The sequence below is a fragment of the Alligator mississippiensis genome, chromosome 7 (assembly GCF_030867095.1).
Source record: "Alligator mississippiensis isolate rAllMis1 chromosome 7, rAllMis1, whole genome shotgun sequence".
NCBI classification, from domain to species: domain Eukaryota; kingdom Metazoa; phylum Chordata; order Crocodylia; family Alligatoridae; genus Alligator; species Alligator mississippiensis.
The window spans coordinates 16,313,706-16,329,530 of NC_081830.1; the positions used below are offsets into that span (position 1 = coordinate 16,313,706).

The 15,825-nt window shown below is 42.4% G+C and overlaps 1 protein-coding gene across 1 annotated transcript; it reads left to right on the forward strand.

The window, feature by feature from the left end:
* Positions 1–1,981: 1,981 nt before the first annotated feature.
* On the forward strand, positions 1,982–15,624 carry LOC132251859 (olfactory receptor 11A1-like). The gene is made up of 2 exons (XM_059731777.1): positions 1,982–2,793; positions 14,627–15,624. Exons 1-2 carry the CDS (start codon positions 2,184–2,186, stop codon positions 15,622–15,624), a joined length of 1,608 nt encoding a protein of 535 aa, XP_059587760.1. The 5' UTR covers positions 1,982–2,183.
* The last annotated feature ends 201 nt before the right edge of the window (positions 15,625–15,825 follow it).

Genomic DNA, 15,825 nt, shown 5'->3' on the forward strand with positions numbered 1-15,825 from the left:
AATATATATCTTTAAGGAACAATGGTGTTTTGTGTTGATTTGAAAATATTTATCTACAGACAGTATTTAAATTAAAAGTCCTTAAATGTCTCACTTCGTATCAGGGGTTTAGGTTGTAGCCATGTTGGTCTAAGGATATAGGCAGACAAAGTTCCTTGCGTGAATTTGATATCTTTTATTAGACCAACCCAAATGGTTGGAGAATAGTTATTAAGCAAGCTTTTGGGTTAAAAAACCCTTCGTCAGGCTAAGGACGCTGCAGCAGTTCCTGGAAGAGCAACTGCTGCAGCGTCCTTAGCCTGACGAAGGGTTTTTGAACCCGAAAGCTTGCTTAATAACTATTCTCCAACCATTTGGGTTGGTCTAATAAAAGATATCAAATTCACCCAAGGAACTTTGTCTGCCTCACTTCTTATCAGCAGTTTCTAATTATCAAAATATTTTAGTTCCGTTTAGGTGAAATATAGTTTAAATTATTCTTTTAAATACATAACATTTATAAAACAGCATTAATCTAGACATACATATGTAATTATAGACATTAGATGATACATAACTACATGCTAGCAAAAGGGAATGGCTTTACATGTTAGATAATGATGTGAGTTAAGAAAAATCAATTCCGAATGAAAGAAGCTCTTGTGATAATGTTACAATAATCCTAATTCTTCTCTCTTGGTGATGATGTGGATGCTAAAATTGAATAATGCAGTCTTAACATTTTTAATCTTTTTTGAATCCCACTACAAGAAATTTGCTAAAAGTTGGGTGTGTTTATGTTACAATCATGCTGTATACCTCATTTTCCTAATTGGTTATCACATTGGGAAAATATGGGGATCAGAAGACCAGGTCACAGAGTCCAAGCATTCAGGGTCTCAGTCATTCTAGACACTCAGATTTGGAGATTTGGCCACCAAATCAGGTCGAATCTCTGCTGAATCGAGTCAGGGACCGAAGCTTCGCACAGCCCAAGAAAATACCACTGTCCTCGTAGGTGGATCCAGAAGTGGTCAAAGACATGTCTGCCATACCACTTCAGGAGCCAGGGCAGGAGTGCATAGGTTGGTTGGTCCCCTTCAGTTAACCTTGGCATTGGAACAGCAGCCAGGGACACTGCTGTGTGTGACACTATCATTCAGGACACTCAAGCATCCTGTTGCATCTCGGTCTTTTAGACTAGAGTGCAGAAACAGTGTAATGAATTTTCTACACTTGGTTCGCAGCATTGTTTCAAAGTACCTAGTGTGAATTTCAGTAGCAACACATATGGACATATTTTACTCACTTGCATTTTTCCTGAAACAAGCTCTGTTTGTAGGGAGGAAAAAAAGGTACTTACTCCTCAAATGACAGGTCTTTCAAGTTGATTCAATGCTATGATTTGTGATTTGATGAATGTCATGAATGTTTTCAAACCTTTAGGGTTAGCAGTACTTTCCAATGAAGTAACAGAGCAGCCCAACAATTAAAACAGGACAAAATGCTGCTTTCCATCAGCTTATGGAGACCGCGGAGTTTTATTCTGACTCAGAATCTCTTCATTATTCTTCATGATGTACTGATTCTGGAATCAGAAAGATTCCAGTGCTTTAAGATGCCAAACCATATTTATACAACTAGCAATGATAGAAATTGATATATATTTATTTATAATGTAGGGGCTGACTAGAGTTTTTATCTGGAATTCATTAAATTTAAGCCTAAAACACTATAAACCTTTGATTAACCTTCTTAGAGCCAACTTCTAATAGCAGCACGATTCCAGAAACAACAGGAAGATTGTGAATGACATGTTAATATTATCAGCTGTGTAAAATTAAAACATATCATTTGTAATTTTGAGTGTGTAGCTCAATATAGAACATGCAAAATTTGCTCTTTTTTCCCTACCACCATTTTATTACAGTATTACAGATTTTGTAAAACAGTTCTTACAAAGAATTTTTCCCTTATTTTTCTCTTAATGACACAGGTGGGGCAATGGCTTCCATGAAAGCATTCTGGAAATGAATATGCCGGACTATTCACCTCCTGGATGGATCTCTGGAACGCGAACCTAGATGGATCATTTTCAGGGAAAATTAGTATCTTGAAAACTCAGGAGATTGACTGATTCCTTGCAATTCAAACGTGTCTGTTTTCTCACATTTTTTGAAGAGCTGTATGAAATCTCCGATGCCATGGCAGATGCAGAAGTAGGAAACCACACTTTGGTCACTGAATTTATCCTCCTGGGATTTGAAATTCTTCCAGAGTTACAAATACTTCTCTTCCTGTTGTTTTTCATACTCTACATTGCAACCATGGCTGGGAACGTCCTCATCATTGTGCTCATCATAGCTGGTCAGCATCTGCACACCCCCATGTACTTCTTCCTGGCGAACTTGTCCTGCTTGGAGACCTGCTATACCTGCACCCTCCTGCCCAAGATGCTGGCAAACTTCCTCACTGGAGACAGAACAATTTCATTCTCTGGATGCTTCATCCAATTTTTTTTCTTTGGTATCTTGATAGTTACAGAGTGTTGTCTCTTATCCGTGATGTCTTATGATCGGTACTTGGCCATATGTAAACCACTGCATTATGCAGCCCTTATGAGTGAGAGATTTTGTTCCAGCCTTGCTGCTGGCTCATGGATCAGTGGATTTATAGTTGCCTCCATTATAAATCTCTTATTGTTACAATTAACCTTCTGTGGGCCCAATCAAGTTGACCATTTCTTTTGTGACTACATTCCATTGATTAAACTCTCCTGCAGTGACACTTATGAGATTGATCTTACAGTTTTTAGTCTTAGCTTTATTTTCCTTTTGCCACCAACGTCCTATGTCTGCATTATCACCACCATACTGAGAATCTCTTCCACTACTGGGAGACAAAAGGCCTTTTCCACCTGTTCCTCTCATATTATTGTGGTGACAATTTACTATGGGTCCATAACTATAGTCTATATGTTCCCACAAATCAACACCCTTAGAGCACTGAACAAAATATTCTCTCTTTCCTACACTGTGCTGACTCCATTGGCCAACCCTCTCATTTACAGCCTGAGAAACAAGGAAGTCAAGGAGGCTGTAAGAAAAGTTGTCTGTCTTTATAGAGCTGAAAAAAGTTTAAGTATTCTCAGACTTCATTAGCAGGTTAAAGCAAAATGGAAATAACAGAAATCTGAGCTGTAGAAAACGAATGGGTCCTGGCCCAGGTGTTTTGGGGAATTCTAGAAGAAAGAGAAGCTTTAGAGCGATTCAATATATTTCACACCCTGTTCTAATGAACAGATTGTCCTGACACCACAGTGTTCATTTTAAAATTGTTCCCACTAAGAATACTGAATGGGTTTCGACAAATGTACTCTTGTGCTTCAAGCTAGTATACACCCATTTTCTTCAACTGAAAGCTTCCTACACTTAGGCCCAGGTTGCACACAGTGAGCATGTGCATGCGCTGTTATTGAGGAGTGGCTGAGGTTGAAAAACCTAACCCCTTTTCTTATTGTTCATATGCTTGTATGCTAACCCTCAAACAGTTTTTTTTTATTTTTTCCAGGACAATTTTGGAACACACTTGAACAGAGTTTAAAGTACCTTACTCCATCTCTAATCTCACTGACAAATCCTTTGAGTGTAAATATGTATTTCACTTACTTCACAGATGAACCTGTGTCAATTCACACTATGCCCTGGTGAATGAATGCCAGAATTAGCAGAAGGGAGACTTTGGGTATAAACAGTGACAACTGAAACTGCTAACTGATGTCACTGCTGTTCCATGGATAACATGCTAGTCTTATATACATTTTTGCTGAACCGTGTCTTCCCTTCTCGAACATGGGAATTATACTGCTGAACAAAAAAGGGAATGTAGGAAGCTGAATTATCTTATGTAGCATTGAAGTCCTCACAAGAAAAGTGGTAATGATGGAAATGCCTAACTGGGCATTAGGAAGAAGTCATTGGCAGGCATGGTGAATCTCCTCTGTGTTATCTGCTTGCTTTTTGTAGCCTTGACTAATAAATTTGTAGTTAGACCTTAACTCACCTCTAGGGCTGTGTCCAGACAAGTGCGGACATGCGGTATGTGGTGCCATAGACACATCTGCAGCACCACATGTTGTACATGTAGTTGTTCTCCATGCTGCAAGGCAGCAGCAGAGGACCCCTGGATATCCAAGGGCCAAAAAACTCATGGAAAAAAAAAGCTGAGCAGCACGCATAGGAGCAGCATGTACCACTCAAAAGTAGAGGTGGGCCTCCCAGAGTCACGCTGTGGCTGCCAGCCATGCTTCACATGCTAGAATTGCCATGGCTGCAGCCCTGAGAGGCCCCCAGGGCCTCAGGTAAGGCTTCTGGGACCAGCCCAGTGCCAGCCCCAGCCTCCCCTACCCTATCCAAGTTAACTTACTGTCTGCCAAAGCATGCATGGCACGGGCATTCCCCAAAGACAACTAGTAGTGGCACAAGGTGCACCCACATTAGTTGTTCCCAGGAAAAACAAATGTCCACACCACATGTGGACATGGCCTAGGTGTGCTGTTCTCAAATCTTATCAGACTTTTCATGTCTAACTAATTTAGGGGCCTTCAAAAGTCCCAGCTTTCAGGGGGAGTCCCAATAACTTGTGATTAGAAAGCAAGGACAGTTTTGTGTTCAGGCAGGACTGGGATAGAGTGCTTGTAATTACAGGTACCATCCTGCCCTGGAGTAAATTAGTTTACTCCAGCCTAATAGGGGCACATGTAGACCCTAAAATGTTTACTGCATGGCTATTTTCATCTACTGCAGAGTAAATATCCCATGTAGACATGTCCAGTGAGCCTGTGCATGGGCAGTTATCAAGGAGGGGCTGATTTTGTAAAATCCTAACCTCTTTGACTCATTGTTTGCATGCTTATATCCTAACCCTCAAACAGTTTAGTTCATCCAGGTGAATGTCCAGAACAGACTTGAACAGAGTCTACAAAAACATTACTCCATCTCTATCTCACTGACAAATATTTTCATTGTAAATATGTGTTTCCCTTCACAGATGAACCTGTGTTGCTTTACACGGTGCTCTGGTGAACAAATGACAGAATTATGAGAACAGAGGATTTAGGTATAAACAGTGAAAATCAGGAACTTGTAAATGATGTAATTGCTGTTCATTCAATAACATATTAGTCTTATATTTTGTTGTGGCTAAACCCTGTCTTCCCTGCTTGAACATGGGAATTAAACTGCTAAACAAATAGGGGAATTTAGGAATCTGAATTATCTGATGTTGTGTTGAGATCCCCATAAGAAACGTGGTAATGATGGGACTGCCTAACTATCCATTAAAAATTGGGAAGAGGTCATTAGCAGCCATGGTGATTATCCTCTGTGTTATTTGCTTTCTTTTTGTAGCCTTGACTAATAAATTTGTACTTAGATCTTAACCCACCTTTAAGAATATTTCTCTCAAGTTCTATTGAACTTTTCATGTTTAACAAATTTAAAGACCTTTAGAAGTCCCAGCTTTCAGGAAGAGTCCCAATACGGCATGATTAGAAAACAAGGACTGGGATTTATCATAAAATCATTGGAGTGATATTCTGGTGCTTCCTAGTTCTCTGTAGGCATGTCTACATGTTGCCCTATGTCACTGTAGCAATGTGCTTCATCGGTCTCCGATGTGCTATGGTGATGTAACAATCAGGTGAGTCTACACATGAGTGCCAACTACTTCTCACCTAATGCAGGAGGTATACAGTCCCCCTAGGGGGAATGCCCTACTGGACTTGATGCTGGCTATGGGGGATGACCTGGTAGGGGAGCTGCAGATTTGTGGTCACCTTGGAGACAGTGACCACCAATCAATAGAATTCACAATACAGCATAGAGTGGGTAAGATAACTAGTAGGGTGGAAGTGCTTGACTTTAGGAAGGCTAACTTCAGTGTGCTTAGGAGTTTAGTCAATGAAGCACTGCAGGATAGGAGTATTGGCGAGACAGGAGATGATCCCAGTGCAAGGAAATAGGGGGAAAGGGGCCTAAAAACTTCCTTGGCTAAACAGAGAAATCCAGGGAAGCCTATGGGTTAAAAAAGAGGCATAAAGGTGGTCAAATCAGGGTGAAGCTACGAAGGGGGAGTATACCTACTTGGCCCACACTTGCAGGGAGGCAGTTAGAAAGGCCAAAGCAACTGCAGAGCTATGGTTGGCAACACAAATTAAAGACAACAAAAAGTCTTTTTGTAGGTATGTAGGGAGTAAAAGGAAGGTGCAGGGCAGCATAAGACCCCTACTGGACAAGCAGGAGCAATTAGTGACAGACAGGGGGGACAAGGCTGAGCTCTTCAATGAGTTTTTTGCCTCAGTGTTCCTGAACAGGAGTCAAGATAAGTCTCCTAAAGGGTTCTTAGATGGGCATCAGAGGGACACCAGTCTACCAACTGTCGACGCTGACTTGGTGCAGAGTCACTTGGATGGACTGGATGTGTTTAAGTCAGCAGGCCTGGACGAGCTTCATCTGAAGGAACTGGCTGGTGTCATAGAAGAACCAGTGGCACGGCTGTTTGAGTGCTCATGGTGCTCTGGTCAGGTCCTGGAGGACTGGAAAAGGTCCAATGTGGTTCCTTTTTTCAAGAAGGGGAGGAAGGAGGATCCGAGTAATTATAGGCCAGTCAGTCTCACCTCCATCCTTGGAAAAGTCTTTGAAAAGATTATTACAATCATATTTGTGTGAGTCCAGCAAGAAAAATAATGCAGCAGGGAAACCAGCATGGATTTGTAATAAGCAGATCATGCCTGACTAATCTGGTTTCATTTTATGACCACGTCACAAAACACTTAGATGAAGGAGTGAAGGTGGATTTCATTTTCTTAGATTTTTAGGAAGGCCTTCGATACAGTATATCATCCCATTCTCATAAATAAATTAAGGGGATGTAACTTAGATGCCTACATGTTTCAGTGGAGGGCAAATTGGCTTGGGGGTCGCACCCAGAGAGTGGTAGTAGATGGGTCAGTATCGACCAGGAAGGATGTGGGCAGTGGGGTCCCACAGAACTTGGTCCTTGGACCTGTACTCTTCAATGTCTTCATCAGTGACTTAGATGTGGGCGTGAAGTGTACTCTGTCCAAGTCTGTGGATGATACTAAATTGTGGGGTGAAGTGCACACTCCGAAGGATAGGGAATGATTGCAGGCAGACCTGGACAGGATAGAAAAGTGGGCGGTACACAATAGGATGAAGTACAACGAGGACAAATGCAGAGTGCTGCACCTAGGGTGCAAAAATATCTAGCGCACCTACTGGCTGGGGAATGACCCTCGCAGCAGCACAGAAGAAAAGAGTGATCTCAGAGTCATAGTGGACTCCAAGATGAACATGAGTCATCAGTGTGATGAAATCATCAGCAAAGCTAACCACACTTCATCAAGCACCAGCAGATACATGACAAATAGTCAAAGAGGTGATACTTCCCCTGTATGCGGCATTGGTCCAACCATAGTTGGAGTACTACCTCCAGTTCTGGGTGCCATATTTTAAGAAGGATGTGGATACCCTTGGGAGGGTCCAGAGCAGGGCCACTCATATGGTTAAGAGTTTACAAATCAAGCCCTATGAGGAGAGACTAAGGGACCTGGACCGCTTCAGCCTCCACAAGAGAAGGCTGAGAGGTGATCTTGTAGCTGCCTACAAATTCATTATGGGGATACAACAAGGAACTGAAGATTCTCTGTTCACCAGGGCGCCTCCTGGCATAACAAGAAGCAATGGTCAGAAACTGACAGAGAGCAGATTTAGGCTAGACATCAGTAAAAACTTCTTCACTGTAAGGGTGGCCAACATTTGGAATGGGCTTCCAAGAGAGATGGTACTCTCTCCTGCCTCAGCGGTCTTCAAGAGAAGGCTGGACAGGCATCTGGCTGGGGTCATCTGACCCCAGCACTCTTTCCTGCCGAGGGCAGGGGGTCAGACTCAATGTTCTGTTGATTTTTCTTCTGACCCTAGCATCTATGAATCTATATGGGTAGTTGTGGGGGCAGTGTGCGGGTGTGTGGTGTTTGTGGGGTGTGAGGGTCATTGGGTGGGTGGAGACCCCTACTACACTCCCCCCATGGTGCTTCAGGAGCAGGTGAGAGTGCTCAGGCCATGCATGCTTGGTGCAGGCACAGATGCCCAGCAGCATGCGGCTCCACATAGGCCCAGCACTGCACATAATGGCGAGGGGTGCAACATGAGATATTTTGAAATGTCTTTATCTGATACCTCATGCAATGAGGAGTCAGATTTTCACCTGATTGGCCATTTTAAAGCTGTTTTTAACCATGCACTTGTGTTTGGTCACAGCTATAGGACAGCTTTCTGTGGCCAGATCAGGCAAAAATTGTCATTTCTGCCTATACCTGTTGTTCCTCACAAGAACACAATACTCCAGAGCCTTGATGTCTAGGTTGGGCTGGCTGTGGGGAGCCTTAACAGCCCAATCTTCTAGGAAGTTCTTTGTCCTTGTCTCACATATGTTTTAAGTGCTCATGATCATCCAGGAGTATCCTTCAGTGCTCCCCACTATACCTTGCGATGCCCAACATGCAATTTCTGCTCACAGAGTGGCATTGAGATTATAAGTGAATTACTCCAGGTGTCTACAATAGAACCTCATGAGCCACAGTAGGATATTTTGGGTATTCAAGAAGCAAATATTTTGAATATTTTGGGTATTCAAGAAGCATGTGTTGCATGTGAGGAAACATTCACTACTTCCAGTTCTGTGCTGGTACCAGGAGAGGCAAACACTTTCCACATGAGCAAGAGCACCAACTTCATGAGAGAACTTAATTCACCCAGAAAACTACACTGTGTTCAGGCCAGGTTCATTACACTGTCACCAGGCATCTGCTAAGCCCTGAAGCAGGATGGAGAATGAATGCTTGAAACTGATGTACTCTGAGCTACAATTATCTGGGCACAGGATGGGAGGGTGGGTGCCAGTTGTGGCTCCATTTCAGATCAGTAAATTCATCTGAACAATCCCAGGTATGATCCTTTGGAGGAAATGCAGTGCCAGTACCTTCTGCATGGCACAGCTCACCTCCCACACAGCTGATCTGGCTATGGACTTCCTAATACTTTGGTGACAGATGAAAGTCTATTGGGAAGTTATCAGCAAACTTATGTTGGGGGCATGGTTCTAAAGTGACGGGACTAGCTCGGGACAGATCTCCATGTAGGTGTCCCCATTGTAACTGAATTCTGGTACCACTGCCCATCACCTCAGGCCTCCAAGACCTACTGCCAGCATGTGCTATTCCTTAGCTTAAAACTGTGGTCCTGCCATTTCAGGGCAGGCATCACTAAGGAGAAGCCAGGTGGGGTCACATACCCTGAAGGCACTGATGCTGGGCTACCTCCACTCTAGTTCCCTATCCGTGGCACACCTAAGTAGCATCCCCTCCAGAACAAAACAAAGTGCTTCAATTGGGAAGGGCCTGTGGCATAATAAAACACTTAAAATTAGTGCTCGATGTACAACAATTGACATGAACGGTTGTCCATACCCAACTTGATTGTTTGATTATTTGGAATGTTCTTTGCCAGAGCAGTGCATTTGTCTGTGATTTAACTAAATGAATGTTAAAAGGTATTCAATTCTTCCATGTCTTAGTTCTTCCTCTCTGCTTCGTGAGCAAGTTGGAGACTGTAAACATACCCCATGGGGGATTTCAGCCCTCAGGAGATGTTAGACTGGGTCTGGAATTTTGGTAATTGTTGAGCTGATAATTGCATCACAATCAGTGACAATATAGAAGCCCTAATGAGAGTACGTGGTTTTTCTCATTCCTTTTCTTTGTCATTCATTTCATCCCAATATTTCAAACTACCATCTCTCTCTCCCCCTCCCCCCGCCCTTTTTTTTTGCAGTTGTTTACTTTGTTCTGTGATTATTATGGCTTTACCTGCACAGTAACGATATGACGTGCCCATCAGCACAAAAGTCTGGAGTATTACCACCTTCTCAAAGACAGGATAAATAATAATTCCTAGGAGGGCCAGATATTTGTAATGCTTATCAGGTACAAATGGACAATTGAATGGGTGTAGAATGGCAACATCTTTCTGAGAATAGGTAGGTCTCTCAACTGGGAGACATGTATCTGAAATACATTGGGATAGGAGATTGACTGCAGAAGCAATTTTTTGGTTTCCAGAATGAAAATGGAAGGGACCACAACAGATTCAAGCTTTTCCCAACCTTTGTAAGGTAAAGCAACATTTCTCTCTGTATGTCCGCAAATAATATGCTATCAGATTTAGGATGGATTGGTGAGGAGGTAGGTATATAGAAGTGTAGATAGAGAAATAGAACTAATTTATCCATTCATGAATGGAAATGCTATGCTGAAGCCTGTTCCATATAGAAATATTCTGAATAGCTCTTCATGCTGCATATTTTAAATCAGACCCAGAATATTTTTATATTAATATATATAGTACATTCAGAAAAACAAAGGTATTTTATAAAAAACATTATATGAAAGTATTCATCCTTCAAATTCTATTTTCTTCAATCCTATATCTTAATGTCTTATATTGATTAGATCAAATATAAGGTTAAATACTTCTTATAAAGCTGCAGCATTTATTAAGCATAATGGAATGTAAAGAAAAATATGTAATGCCAAGCAGTAAAAGAAATATAATTACATGATAACATTTTTAGTGTATAAAGGAATACATTTGACACATTAAGTTATAATCTGAGTTAGGAAAACAGCAACTCAGAGCAACTCAGGCTCTCATGGAAGCATTAGGATAATCCTAAATGGATAATCCTAAAGGGCTGAGGAGCAGACACTTCGCAGGGAAGGATCAGGATTTCACATGTTGCAGGCATTGTTCAGGCAGGGCAACTAGGGTCAGGTGACCAAGTAAAAAGTTTGTTACTGATTCTCAAGAGGATGCTGGGCAATCAGGTACCATTTTATACGGGGCAAGAATTGTGAAGCATCTCTTCCTTGCACAGGAGAACTAAAGGGACCCTCACATCACAGGTCGTTCCTTGAGCATAAACTCCACTAATGAGCTTCTCTGACAGACTATGGTTCTATCTGTAATATTTCTAGCTTAGGTGTCTTTATGTGAAATAAATTGGTGATGAATTCCTAGGACTCTGACCTCTTTCATTGCATTTCCAATTAAATTGTCTGAGTCTGTACACATCAGTCAGCCCCACCTACTGAGCACACATGTTAGTTACTGAGTTGTTTTCAGAGCTGTTTTGTGGGAAAGGCTTCAATCCAGGCAGAGAAATTATCACTAGCAAATTTTTGTAGCCTCTTGATGTAACATGCAGCTCACCAGTGGAGTCTGCCTGTTTTTTGGCCATGGACCCAAAGGGTCTGCCTCATGAAAGGCCATTTCTGCTTCAGATTTCTATTGTTATATTAAGCCCCAACTTAAAAAGAATCAAAATTATCATTACAACAGCCCTTCTCCTTTGGCTACAAATGTCATCTGCCAACCCTTTTTTCTTTCCTTAAGCTTTGGGTGCTCTACAGTGGTGGGCTGTATACCCATGGCAAGAATTATTTTCTCATTGCCCTGGAATTACCCTGGCCAGATTGTTATCCATGCATGCAAGAGGGCTGTTGTGGGTTGCACTGAAAACTTTGTGGCCCAACCAAATTGTTGTGTTTCAAAATATCCCAGAAACCCTTTTTTTTTTTTTTTTTTTAAACTTTAGCTTCGTACTTGGTAAGACCCTACAGGTCAATGCCATCAGTGTATCATGTGACTTTGTACTTTTGGCACAATTACTTCTGTCCTGTGGGATGGAGCCAGGAGGTGTACTGTCACAGATGACCCCATCGTCAGTCAACCCCCCCCCCCACCCCCCCAATTAATGCAGAAGCCACGGATGCTGTCCCATGTGCCTCTGCCAGTCAGGACACTCAAGGGTCCCGTAGCATCTCTGTCTTTCACACCAGTGTTAAGCATCAATGTAATGAATGTTTTACATTCAATTCTCAGCATTATTCAAAATATCTGGAGTGAACTTCAGAAAAGAAGTGCATGTACATATTTTGCATCTCAGCCACTTACATTTCTTTGAAATAACATGTTTATAGAGAGGAAAGGGTTATTTCTTTTGTTACAGAAAAGGCCCTTTCAATTCCACCAAAGTCATGATTTTTGGAGCCTGACAAATGTTTGCCCATCACCTGTGATGGGATGTTTTTTTCTAATGCAGTAGCAGAGCATCCAAATACTCAGAACAGAAGAAAATAGTGCTGTCCATCTGCCTATGGGAAGAGAGTGGGATTATATTCTGACTCAGAATGTATTCAATACTCTTCACGATGTACCGATTCTTGGATCAGAAAGATTCCTGGACACTAGGAGACCAGAATAAGTTCAAATGATCAGCAATGATAGAAATGGATACATTTTCATTTTATATGTCAGAAACTCCAGATAAATATTTGGATCCTTACACTGTAAACTGAAAACCATATAAAACTTTGACTGCCATTCTTAGAACCAACTTTTAGAGCACAACTCAATTTAATCACATTCATAGGCTTCCTTGTGTTTCAGTGTTGTCAGCTGTCTTAACTAAAATAGAGACTTCATTATTTATGTTACAGTACACGTCATGCCCTCAGAAGTGGCTACCAGTCCTGCAAGTTTCATCCAAATCTGGCTGGAAATAACAAAGGTATAGCCTGTTTTGACCTTCCCTATTATATCTTACGGGCAAAACTTCAAAACACGGTTGAAACGGCAAAACATTTCGACGGAAAAAAACAGAACAGCTGTTCTGACTTGAAACAAAAGTTGAAATGAAACACTGTTCTGTTCAAATGTCTAAACGCTGGTTGAAACAAAATGCTTCCATTTCGCACAGCCCTAGCATCCAGTATTTCCACGGCTATTTGCTAGGTCAAGCTTTCATGGTCATCACCAACCATTCCCCTTTAAAATGGCTCAAATCCTCCCAAACAGATAATGCCCTCCTCACCCACTGGGCCTTGGCATTACAACCTTTTCAATTTCATATAGAATACAGACTAGGAAAGGTTAACATAGTGACTAACTATCTTGTTGCCATTCAAGGGACATTCCCACACTTGGTTTGGCGTATTCCCTGACCACACCCTCATCTGCCCCCATGGACTCAGGCAATCAGCCAAGAGTGCCTAATGGTGTCTTAAGGTGGGGGATGTGTAAGAGGGGAAGAGACAACAAATGGAGGTTTTCCCTTCTGTCTCCTCCCCCGGCAGGTGGAAAGGCACCAGCATGACAGGCCCCGGCACAGCAGTTCTGTAGCTGCTGGACCCTCTGGGTCAGGGGGAAAGAGGGGCAGGGCCAGGGAACAATCAACAGGAAGCGCAGGGGAGGAGGAGAGAGGGAGAAGCAGTGAGAAGCCTTGAGAGAAGTTGGGAAGCTGGGAAGCGGAGCGGAGTGGCTCACAGGAGGGTAGAGATGGAGACACCCCCCAGGAGAAAGGGGTGAGAGGACAGGGCCAGCACACAGCTGGGAAGAGCTACAGCTGGCAGTGAACAGACCCCCTAGAGAGGAGCAGGGGCAGAGGTGGGGCTGGGAAGACATGCGTGACTTGTTCTAGAAGCTGAACCCGCTGTGCGCCTCAGTAAAGATTGAACCACAAAAGATAACAGAGCTTTCCAGTGGAGAACAGTGGAAGAGTTCAAAGCCAGACCAGAATTGGCAACATTAGAACTTGGAGTTACCTCTCAGGACTGAGGAGCTGGGAGGCAACACAAGGATGGACGGCATGAGACCTGGAAACAGTCCAGTGGCTGACCACGGAGGGGAGGCAGACCGGCTAAGTGGAATGATTCCGCCTAAGAGGCAAAACCCTAGACCACAGCACGGGATAAGAATACATTAACTTGAAGCTCATCTCAGGGAAGGTTAGATGGTAGAACTTTCTGTTGAGTTTTTCAGTTAACGTTTAATGAACGTTGTTAAGGCTACACTGTGATGAGCACAGTCATGAGGACGTGGGGCCGAGATCTCAGGTGGCTTAAGAAGAGCCACTGAAATGGGAGCAACTCTCCTATGTCAGTGAGAGGCATGGATAAGAAGAGATCATCCGTAAAGGGCTTCCTAACAATGATACCCATTCGGGCCAGGGATCTGGTGAGGGTGGGGTATAAAGGAGGTTGAAGCCCCATGAAAAAATCAGAGGGAAAAGATCCCATAAAAAAACAGCATGGACTCTGTCCCAGTAAAAACCACAAGACGTGGCAGGAGAACAAGAACAACTGACAAAATGGGCTGGTGATTCCATTTGGGGTCTCACTCTGATGTCACAAGGGAGTAACTCAACAGGTAAGAAAGGATTCAACCCCTATATCACGTGACAATATCAAAGAACTTTGCCCTTTCTTTTCTTGTAATGGCATAGGTAAAGCAATAACTTAGATGAAGGGGGCCTAAAAATGAATAGACAGTGCTATTCACCTCTTAGTTGGAACATTGGACCACCTACCTAAATAAGTCATTTTCCAGCAAAATTAGTCATTTGAAAACTTAAGAGATGGACTGATTTCATGGCATTCAAAAGTGTCTGTTTGTTTCAGATTATTTTGCAGAGCTGAATTTCCCTGATGCCATGGCAGGTGCAGAGGTAGGAAATCGAACTTCTGTCACCGAATTTATCCTCCTGGGATTTGAAATTCTTCCAGAGTTTCAAATACTGCTCTTCATCCTTGTTCTTATATTCTACATTGCAACTGTGGCTGGGAATGTCCTCATCATTGTGCTCATCATAGCTGTTCAGCATCTGCACACCCCCATGTACATCTTCCTGGGGAACTTGTCCTGCTTGGAGACCTGCTATACCTGCACCCTCCTGCCCAGGATGCTGGCCAGCTTCCTCACTGGAGACAGAGCTATTTCATTCTCTGGCTGCTTCATCCAATTATTTTTCTTTGGTATCTTGATAGTTACAGAATGGTGTCTGTTATCCGTGATGGCATATGATCGGTACTTAGCCATATGTAAACCATTGCATTATGCAGCCCTTATGACTGACCGATTTTGTTTCACCCTTGCAGCTGGCTCATGGATCAGTGGATTTATAGTTGTCACCATTGGGTATCTCTTCCTCTTGCAATTAACCTTCTGTGGACCCAATCAAATTGAACATTTTTTTTGTGATTTTCTTGAAGTGATTAAACTCTCCTGCAGTGACACCTATGAGATTGAACTTGTAGCTTTCAGTTTTGACTGTATATTCCTCTTACCTCCATTCCTTTTGACTCTCATGTCCTATGTTTGGATTATCAGGACCATAATGAGAATCCCTTCCACTACTGGGAGACAAAAGGCCTTCTCCACCTGTTCCTCTCATATTATTGTGGTGACCATATTTTATGGGTCCATAACTATAGTCTATATGTCCCCAACATCCAACACCCTAACAGCACTGAACAAAATATTCTCTCTTTCCTACACTGTGCTGACGCCATTGGTAAACCCTCTCATTTACAGCCTGAGAAACAAGGAAGTAAAGGAGGCTGTAAGGAAAGTTGTCTGCATGTTTCTGAACTGGAAAAGAATGCAACCATTCCTGAACTCTATTAGCAGGTTAAACAAAATTGGACACAACAGGAATCCAAGCTGTTGAAAATGTCTGGATTCTAGCACAAGGATTTTAGGGAATTTGAGAAAAAAGAGAAACTTTAGAGAGATTCAATACATTTCATACCCTGTGTAAATGAATGTACTGTCCTGACACCAAGGTATGCATTTTAAAATTGTTCCCAAAAAGAATATGGAATGGATTTTGCCGTATGAAATCAATTCAACTGGAGGCTTCCTACACTTA

Coding starts and splice junctions, on each gene's coding strand:
- LOC132251859 (XM_059731777.1), top strand. CDS start 2,184: ATGGCAGATGCAGAAGTAGGAAACCACACTTTGGTCACTGAATTTATC. Junction 2,794..14,626: donor GATTGATCTTACAGTTTTTA/GTCTTAGCTTTA, acceptor GTGCAGAGGTAG/GAAATCGAACTTCTGTCACC.